The sequence below is a fragment of the Protopterus annectens genome, chromosome 8.part0 (assembly GCF_019279795.1).
Source record: "Protopterus annectens isolate FY-2018-M chromosome 8.part0, PAN1.0, whole genome shotgun sequence".
Lineage (NCBI taxonomy): Eukaryota > Metazoa > Chordata > Ceratodontiformes > Protopteridae > Protopterus > Protopterus annectens.
The window spans coordinates 776224621-776234851 of NC_056741.1; the positions used below are offsets into that span (position 1 = coordinate 776224621).

Below are 10231 nucleotides of genomic sequence, written 5' to 3' on the forward strand. Positions count from 1 at the left end.
GGTTGCCTTTTTCCATTTGACTGCTTGATGTCTATTAGATAGGTAGCTAGAGAACCAGTTCAAAGTAGAGGAAGATAGGTTAAGTTTGGAGAGTTTGGTTAGAAGCAGACTATGTGATATAGTATCAAAGGCTTTAAAGAGGTCAAGTAGAATGGTAGAGACAATTTGGCCAGAGTCTTGGGCACTATTTACAGTTTCTAGAAAGGAGAGGAGTGCTGTCATAGTTCTGTGATTTGGTCTGAATCCAAGTTGTGTAGGAGAAAGTAGGTTGTTATCTATGAGATATGGTAGGAGTTGAAGTTGGATGCACCTTTCCAAGAGTTTAGAGATGGGAGTTAGGATAGCAATGGGGCGGAAGTTGGAAACATTGTTGTTATTGCCACCTTTATGTAAAGGTATGATGAAGGCCTTTTTCCAGATTTGGGGAACCATATCTTCTTGAATTGAGCGGTTGATTAGTATGCTAATGGGGTAGGCAATTGCTTCAGCAGCTAAGCTAAGAAAGTAAGGAGGCATGTCATCAGGAGCATTGGTGCATGATTTTAGTTTCTGAAGGAGTTTTTGTATGGTAGATGTGGGTATAGGTTTTAGTGAGAATGGAGGGGAGTGTGGAGAGGGGGTGTTAGGGGTAGAAAAGGATGAGGATGGAGAGAGAGTAGGAGAGCAGGTGTATATTAGAGGGGGTGGAGAAGATGTGGAGGGAATGAGAGTAGGAGAGGAGGAGGATGGTAAAGAGTTAGTAGATATGAGTGTGGCATTGGTTATAGTGTTGTGTTGAGTGTAGTTGGGGTAAGATGGAGGTGAGTTGGAGTGTGTGTTGTGGGAGAAAGAAGAGGTTAATTTGGAAATAGATTCAATGAAAAAAGAATTGAATTGAGTAGCTAAGTCTATATCAGTGGCATTAGGGTCAGAGATTGGGGTGACTGTTTTATTGGGATGAAGTAGAGTGGAGATGCCTTTCCAGAATTTTTGAGGATTTGTTTTGTTGTTGTTTTGAAGTGTGAAGAAGTAATTTTGTCGATCAGAGATGATAAGTTTTTTTACCCTGTTTCTAAGAGTTTTATATTCATTATGGATGAGGGGGGTCTTATTTTTCTGGTATTTAGCCCAGACTTTGTCTCTTTTCCGCATAGTAGCTAGTGTATTTTTGGTGAGCCATTGAGCAGTTTTAGTTTTTATTCTTTTAGTTCTTAGAGGAGCATGGACATCTAGTAGTTTTAGGAATGTGGTGTTGAAGTGGGTGACAGCATCATCTAAGTGTAGTGTTTTTAGACAATTCCAGTTTATTGTTTTTAGGGAGTTAGTAAAGGTAGATGGATTAAAGTCTTTATAATTACATGTTGTAATATAGTTATGGGTATGATGTTGGGTTAAGGGGAGTCGGTGAGTGAAGATGGGTATATGGTCACCTAGGGGATCGGGAAGGGTTCCACTGTCTGAGAAATAGTGGGGATGAGATACTAAGATCCAGTCTAGGATACTGCTGGTGGAGAGATTTTTTGATGGGTGTGTGATAGAGTTGATTAGTTGTGAGAAGTTATGTAAGTTGATGTTTAGTGGATTTGTGGGAAACTGAATGGAGATCCAGTTAATATTCATGTCACCTAAGATTATAGTTTCATTGCTAATGTTGTTGGTAAGCCAAGAGATTTTTTGATGGGTGTGTGATAGAGTTGATTATTTGTGAGAAGTTATGTAAGTTGATGTTAAGTGGGTTTGTGGGAGACTGAATGGAGATCCAGTTAATATTCATGTCACCTAAGATTATAGTTTCATTGCTAATGTTGTTGGTAAGCCAAGAGAGGATGTCTTCGAGTGTGGATACATTATCTCCTGGGGGAATGTAGAGTGAGACTATACATATGTGTTTATGTTTGTTAACTTGGAGTAGTGTTATGAGTAGTTCTGCGTTATTAAATTGAGGAGTGGGTTTGTTGTAGGGGGTAACTGACAGGGAGGTTGAGTAGAGGAGAGCTACTCCTCCACCTTTTTTATGAGACCTGTCTCTTCTGATGATCGAATAGTTTGGTGGGAGTATTTCTGAGTCTTTTATATGGGGTTTTAACCATGTTTCTGAGATGGATAAGATGTCTGGTTTATGATGTGTTAGCCAAGCATGGAGGTTTGGGATTTTGTTAACTATACTTTGAGAATTTAAGGCATTTCTAACAGAGCTGGCTTAGACATGGCTTTGTAAGTCAAGCAGATATCGCCTCTTAGTTGACAATATGAGACAGAGAATAGCTGGAGTTTTTTGAGTCTGTCTGTGTAGAACATGTGTTTAAGGCCTAGTATCCTCTTCATGAGGTACTTTTGTGGGCTCCCCAGCTGTTGCAGGTGTCTAGTGAGGTACATGCCAAATGGGGCATTATACTCGATGATTCATCTAATGAGGGAAGATTAGAGAGAGCTGATGACCTCTTTCTTCCTGGATGCAAAACCCTTGGTAATGAGATGTGACACAAAGAAAGACTTTATGACCACAGTGGCAATGTGGTGGTCGAAGGAGAGGTTGCTGTCAACCTGAGTCCGTAGATCTCTTATAACCAAGTTTTAAGTCAGACAGAATTGAAGGTTATCTTCAGGATATTCTGCAAGGTTCTCCCCCACCCCCGAAATATGAAGAAGCCTATAAGACTTTAAATATTGCTATTATAAGCTGTCTAGAATAGGATACTAAAGTCTGAAGGAATCAATGGTTAGTTAGAAAGCCACAAGTTTTAAGGGGAGTACACCAAACTATGAGTCAAGAAACAAAAATATGATGCAAAAGATAATGCAAGACATTCCCAAAAGCTGTTGTCACTTTCATCACACAAGCCAAAATTCTGAAATGGAGTTGTAGAACAACAGGCACTGGTTAACCTGAACAGCATTCTCATATTCCTTCTCCCTACCTCCGACCTCTTTGCACAAGAATTCTGGACAAAGTCAAAAGTGTTGGTAGAACAAAGGCATAAAATCAAGGACATATTACAAACTTATAAAAATGCCACAACAGGTTTTGAAGTAGCATGCATTTTGTGAAGGATATGAAATCTGAAACACATTTTTTGCTAGAAAACCTCATTTATGAAGACCGACCAGAAGTATTGGGTAAACATCTGGACGTTGTGTGACATTCTCACAACAACCCCCCAAACTCTAAGTACAAAAACTGTGGACAAAACTGTAAAACTAGGGAATGCACCATGTATTATTTCGTAGGTAGATACTAGGCTATCTGCCCTAGGGCATTTATAAGCCTAGCCAGAGTGTATTTGGCTTCCGCCTCCCTATTAGATTAGCCTACTGTGCCTCTGTAAAGTAGGTCACAGAAGGTACCCTTTTAAGATTAGTTATATGTGAAGGACAAAGTCTGTTTTTAGTAGCTTCAATCCTCAATGTTGTGCTCAAAGCTACATTTTTGTGAGGGACAGACCAGAAATATTAGACAAACATATTGCAATATTACTGTGCTTTACCAGCTTTCAAAGCCATGAACCACTTAGTGAGCACGTAATGCAGTCCCTTATGTTTACACTCACTTTCTAAGCCTTTCAGCTGTCCAGATTTTCACAGAATGTCCAAATTTTTGTCTCATATGTTTGGTCTATTCCTCATAAAGTCCATAGTTTTCAGACAAATTACCGAGAACTGAATTGGGAAAATAATGGCATATGTTTAAGTTTCAGACTTCGTATCCTTCAAAAAATGAAAGCAAACACACATTCTGTCATTCTAGTAAGTTTCTAAGTTTTTAACAAGAAGTCAGAGACACGTTATCAGTACAGACAGCAGGCAGAAACAAATCTTTTATTCTGCTGTTGTCCTTTTCTGGTCAGTACTGTCAGATTTTGCTACCTAGTCTTAGACCTGACCTTAACAATTTAAGCAAGGGGTGTTAACAATTGTTAAGATCATGTCTCATGCATCTTTAGCATTTAACTGATTTGACTTTTTCTGAATATCAGAGCATAATCACTGAGTTCCATGCACCACATAAAGTTAAGTATCAGACTAAAGTTTACAGAATGAGTGAATGAACAAATGCTGACCTTTTATTGCAAATCTACTGTATAAGGGAGGAAACATTTTTGGAATACAGTTGAAATTATTCTGATTTTAGGAGAATAGCTAATAATTATAAAGTCACCTGCATAAAAAATCTTAAAAGGTCAGTTAATTTATTGGTTAGATTAATAAGAAAATGAAAAGAGGTGGGATAAAAATGGAGACTTCTTTTGAACTTATGTTATAATAGATGCTTTGGCTTGAGAGTAGAGTATCAGTTTTGTTTGCAAATGTATTGCTTGCTGTCTGCCAGTACAAACCACTGTTGTTCATGTAATTTTAATCTATATCTATTTAGGTATAAGCATCAGTTGCTCAAACACAATATTCCAGAATTTTTGGTAGGCATGGAAGTTGTGGTTTAGGTCTAAAGTTGTTGGAACCATTTTATTGTTCTTCAGTTTTATGACTATGACTTTTGATTTCCAGATATCTATTGTGACTATAGTTATATGAGATAGAATTATGAGGTGTGGTAGAAAGCATTTACTATATGCAGAAGCACTGATTTACAGATAAAAAAAAACCGATCAAATTCTATTTTTATGAGAAAAAAATTGAGAATTATATTTTGGATTACTAACTGCAATGTCCAGTAACTGCTAATTTTTCATTTGGAAGTTGTGATACGAGATCATATACCACTACTTGTTATCTGAGTGACTTTGTTACATACCTTTTTAGGGTGCCAATAAGACTGGCACAAAACTTTTTAGGGTGCCAATGAGATGTCGTGCCTAACCTTCAAACAGTAGCATGTTGCTGTATATTTTTTGGTTTGACATTTCTGTAAGGAAATAGTGGTGCGTTACAGGTTTGGTAGTTGCATTCTGCTAGCACCAGCTTTGATATTGTAAGTGCAGTTTAATTTCTAGCTCTTTTGACAACCTTTTGCATTTTGGACCTCCTATTCTCCTACCCACTACTTTATATGTTGCTATGAAATGCAGTGAGGGAAAATGCTGAAAAAACGCTAAAGTCATTTAAGCAGTAAGGAATGTACAGATATGATCACCTTTTACACTGACTTTGATGTATCATATATTCATTCACATTACTGGTGCATTTAAGGTAATGAGAGAGACAAAAGAACAATAGCCACGGTTGGCTGTTACTGCTCTTCTGACTACTGGATTTGTACTTCAATACCTTTTATCCAGAAGTTATGTAGATATGCCACATGCAAAATGGAGTGTAAAGAATGTAATAATTTTGATGTGAAGTACAGCCAGGGTAATACAAACTGCCCGTAAAAGCCAACACATGTGTTTTTCTTGTCAAATGACTGTAAGTAACATCTGGCTGCATCCACTGACATAGCTTAATAACACAGCTCAGTTAGCAGTGGCATTTAGAGCAATACTGTTCACTGTCGTAAGAAATTGTAAGAACATGATACAGTAAAGTTTGTTGAAGAAATGCTCCGTAGTTAATATGGCCGAAGAGAATGGTGATTGTATTCATGAAAAAATATTATCCTTAACAGTGCCTGAGAAGGACAAAGGCCTCATTTATCCTCAACAGTCCAAAGTGTTAGCAAAGGGAGCACTTCAATCGCTCTGGGAGATGAAAGACATAGCCACCTTGTCTGCTCATTCAGCAAGCCCCTTACTAGAATAGGAAATCAGATCACAATTCTGAATCTTAGTGTACTGCAGGAGTCCAATCCAGGCTGTTTAAACCTAGACAAGAATAAACATCAGTCAAAACAATGCTGCTCCAAATCCAGCTCTTAATGACATGTAAAAATCTGCAACTGGAACTCTGCTGAATTTAGTAGCATCATTCATTCAGTTAATCTTCCGTAAACCAAACTTAATGTGACATATGAAGTGGTAATAAGGTACAGGAAATAATGACAGGCTTAGCAGAGGAATGTCATTGAGTATGTGAATCAGAAAGGATCCTGTGGAAGGAATGCAGGGTGCTAGGTATATGGTCAAGTCAGGAGCAAGCGAGAGAAGGAAAAGAAAGATGTGAGTGTAGAACTCATACAGAAAAGAAAAAAAAGAGGTACATATTAAGTCAGGGAAGCTATAAGAAGAGATAAAAAAAGCTCAGCACAGAGATGATAAAATGGAGAGGAAAAAGAGGGGAGGAAGAAAAAGTATATGCTTTCCTCTGAAGATGTATTAGGGCAACCAGGACAAGAAGTAAAGAAATATAAGGCAGCACTTGACCTCAACAGCAAGGGGTAAGATTAGGCAACAAACTGCTTAGTCCCCTGGTAGTAGTCTCCAAGAAGAAAAGAGAAGCAAGAGTTATGGAGAAGAGGAGAAGGCAAGTCATTTTTTTAAATAACAACAGGAGAGGACTGAAAATATTTAAAAATCAGTCAAGTGACAGGCATCTCACTATCTCTCATTATTGAATCTTACAGCTACCTATCACAACTGCAACATATAAACCTCAGGTCCAGAAAGTCTGAAAAATAAATACAATTCAAGTAAAATAACAGCAAATTTCTAAACTCACCATTACACTACTAAAATGTTTTTGTAAGGAAGCTTTGCCTCTGCCATGCCCCCCCCCCCAACACATGCGCACCTCCATATACTAGCTGCAAGATCAGTATACCTCAAAGAACACTCAGATCCCATGGCCCTGGACTTAATACATATTCTCTACATTTGCATTTGAGGTTCTGTTCTTATGAGTATCACAGTTAGTCTTTGGAATTTCATAATGCACCTGAATCACAATCTTCTCTCATCGCTTTTGATGAAAGTAGATGAGGGGAAGCTCAGGAGTCAGATTCAGTGCATATTGAGGCATGGTCTTTTCTGGGATCATACACTGCATGTAAAACCTCACATGAAGAGTTATTTGAAACAGGTGAGAGGAAGAACATATTGGTGTTATATAGTGTCCCAAATATGAATCACATAATCCCCCAAGTCATATTTTATATGAATGGTTATTACAGTGAAGCCTTAGGAGTTAAATACATTTTTGGTGTACAGGTGGGGAAAATGGACTTGTCTGGCTAAGTATAACCTGTGTGTAAAGCTCCAGGCAAATAGCACTTGTACCAAGAACTTCACAGAAACAATGGGCTGGGGTATCCCTTCACCACAATGCTGAAACCTATATCTGTGATTTGCTGGGTGGTGTTGGTGGGGGGTAAGGCTAGTCTGCAACATGCAACAGCATTGTTCAATGTAAAACAGGAGATTGGTGGCACAGGGAATTATCAATCATAGCATTGCTGGGGCCTAGAAAGTGAAGTCTGACTACCCTAAACTTCAGTGCTGAATGAGGAAGCATAGGAGAGTGTTATTTAAGCAGGCACCCTAAGCTAGATTTATAGTCTTTGGTAAAATTTGAAAACTGCTCTATTTAGGAAGTGGGTGGCAACTGACTCAGATAAGGGAACAAATATCCCAAATCTATCTGAATATCACTAACTTATATTATACAATTTTAATGCTTCTCAGCAGCAGTAAATCCATAAAAGGAAGCAGTATGCACAAAAGTATAAGGAACTTCATTAAAAGATATTTTCTTTACAGAGGGTTTATGCCTGAAAAATGTCAACAAAAATGGCTCAAGATTATACTGGGAAAGTAGAAGAAGGTAGTTTAAGTCTTCAGCCAGTTCAAAACCATTTGAAAGATCCAAATGGATTTGTATAGTATCAGGGCAAGAGTCATCCATAATTGAAGTTTTCGAATCGTAATCAAAACGTTCGTATTATCCTGCTGGCATAGCTGTCAAAACATTGTCTGATATCAACAGAGTCCCGTGAAGAGCAAGGATGCTTTTGCGGTATCCTGGCCAGCTTTTCCTTAATTACTATAAATTGTATCCTGGGTCTTCTGTGAAAAATGATAATACTTTCAGAGGAATTTATGCAGCTAAAAATGCAGTAAATGAATGAATGCATTTTATTTGCTAACCACATTAACTCATTCATAATATTTCAAGCCTTTCAGTAGATTGCTGAGATCAAGAGAAAAATAAGTTTCTATTAGGAAACATGTATGTTCTGTCCATTTGTTGATGTATAATATATATTCTGACCTTCTTATAATTCTTTTTCAGCTAAAGTCCGACAGGCTGGCATCAGAAGTTATTATCTCTGTTGGATCGATCGTATTTGCCTTGCTGCTGGTACTATGTCTTCTTCTCCCCGTCTTGATTTTCACTGTGAAAAAAAGAGCATCTCAAGGTACATACAGCCCTAGCCGTCAGGAAAAGGAAGGATCTCGTGTGGAATTATGGAATGTGATGATGCCTCCTCCAATGGAAAGGCTCATTTAGGATAAAATATTCAGTGTGATAGTGGGCAACACATGACATTTGCACTTGCAGCCTTGTAAATATGTACAATGTGACATCTAAACGTTTGGTCTGATAGGGATAATATATTGTGCCTGCTTGTCAAAGATGATTATTTGGAACATGAGGTTTGTATATAAGTTTTTTTTTTCTTTGTATGTAGTCTTTTTTTTTCTACTAATGTTACATGGTATGAACTTCAGTTTATGTGTAAAAAACTGTGTGTTATGCAAGGGTTTCACTTAAAAACAGATGAGTGTGCATTTAACACAACATTCTCAGTAGAATCAAATCACAGAAATGATTGCTAAGCTTGAATAATGTCAAGATGTTAGACTGTATAATGCCAAGTAATGTCCAATACTCGTGACCTGCTTAAAGGGTTCTGCTGCTCTCCCAACAGGAAGAGCATTACTGTTTTAAAGTGCTTTTCTATTCAGTTCTAAGAGTCAAAATTATTTCTGAAAATAATGTAATGTCTTTATAGCATTGCTGTAAATTATATCAATATGTTTTTTCTTCACAGTGCAGTAACAATGCAATATAAATATTGAATTAGATGAAACCCCATACAGTGCATTGCTAACAAGGTATCCAGATGTGGTGTGGGTTCTTCAGTGGAAGTCTTGGTTACAAAATGAAAAAAGCAACAAAACACAACTTTTAATAATAGTCTGCAGTGAAGATAGGGAAAGTTCAGCTTCACCCTGTTAAGGTAACGTGTTCTCATTGCCAAAACTAGTTATATTCATAAAATAAGACTGCAAAGGGGCTAGAAGTAAAATGCATGGGATATGTAGGTTAACTGCAGTACCGCTCCACAATTTTGCATGAAATTGATGAAAAGGTATATGGTGATTTTAGTAGGGTAAAAAAGTTTATTCGGGCACAGATTTAATACAAGGAAGTATAACATAGTGTACATTGGAAACAAAAGCCCTAAAAAGGTACTTTATTTTAGAGGTGAAATACTGTAAAAAAGGAAGGAGATTTGGGGTAGCTATACCGGAAAAGTCAACTTAATATTAAGAAATCAGTGTAACACAGAGCTTGGTGAGACTCCACTTAAAGTACTTCACAGAGGTTTGGAAAAACATTCTCTGCAAATACATATGTATTGCATAATATACATGTAACATGGCAAAAAAAGGGTAAAGAGAAGTAAACAAATCTGTATTAGTGCAAACTTCTGAATCAAGTGGGAAATGGAATCATTTAAATACCTCAAAAGAATCATGAAAGTCCTAGAGTACATGAAGTACAGACCCCATACACACACACACACACACACACACACACACACACACACACACACACACACACACACACACACATATTTATATATATAATATATAGGTGCAGTTCATTTTATTGACCATTCATTTGTTCATCAGAATGAATTGTATGTTCTTTTATGAAAATATCCTGTTTTATTGAACCTGTAAGTGGGTTTGTATTGGTTGTGTATTTGTGGGATAGAGATAGAGTAGATTTTAGGTAAGAGGACAGATCTGATGTTTGTGTGCGCAATAACCTCAACTTACACACTGTCTGAAGCATTTAATTGCTGCTCACAATAACTGAAACAAGGCTATATTTCACACAAGTTACATTGCCCTCTACAAAGTAACAAAGTCACTTGCAGAAAGAGGGACAGATCACCACAAATGGGGATAGAAACAAATCCACTGAGAAATGAAAGTCAGACACTAGCACTGATTTAATCTTATAATTACAAATAGAATGTTAACCACAAATGCATGCCTCCAATATTCTAAAATAACTTTTCCCAGACTACAACTCATAGTAGTCTTAAAAGTGTTACCAAAGTAAGTAACACTAACAATGTAAACTAGACATGGTAACACAGTGAACAAAAACTTCACCCATAGAAAGC

General features: G+C 37.3%; 1 protein-coding gene across 1 annotated transcript in view; it reads left to right on the forward strand.

The window, feature by feature from the left end:
• The window catches only part of CRB1 (crumbs cell polarity complex component 1), an 856806-nt gene extending 848004 nt beyond the window's left edge, over positions 1-8802 (forward strand). The window contains exon 12 of the mRNA XM_044080246.1: positions 8098-8802. Coding sequence (XP_043936181.1) covers positions 8098-8316 — 219 coding nt within the window. The 3' untranslated portion in view covers positions 8317-8802. The remainder of the gene's footprint in view (positions 1-8097) is intronic.
• Positions 8803-10231: the final 1429 nt, after the last annotated feature.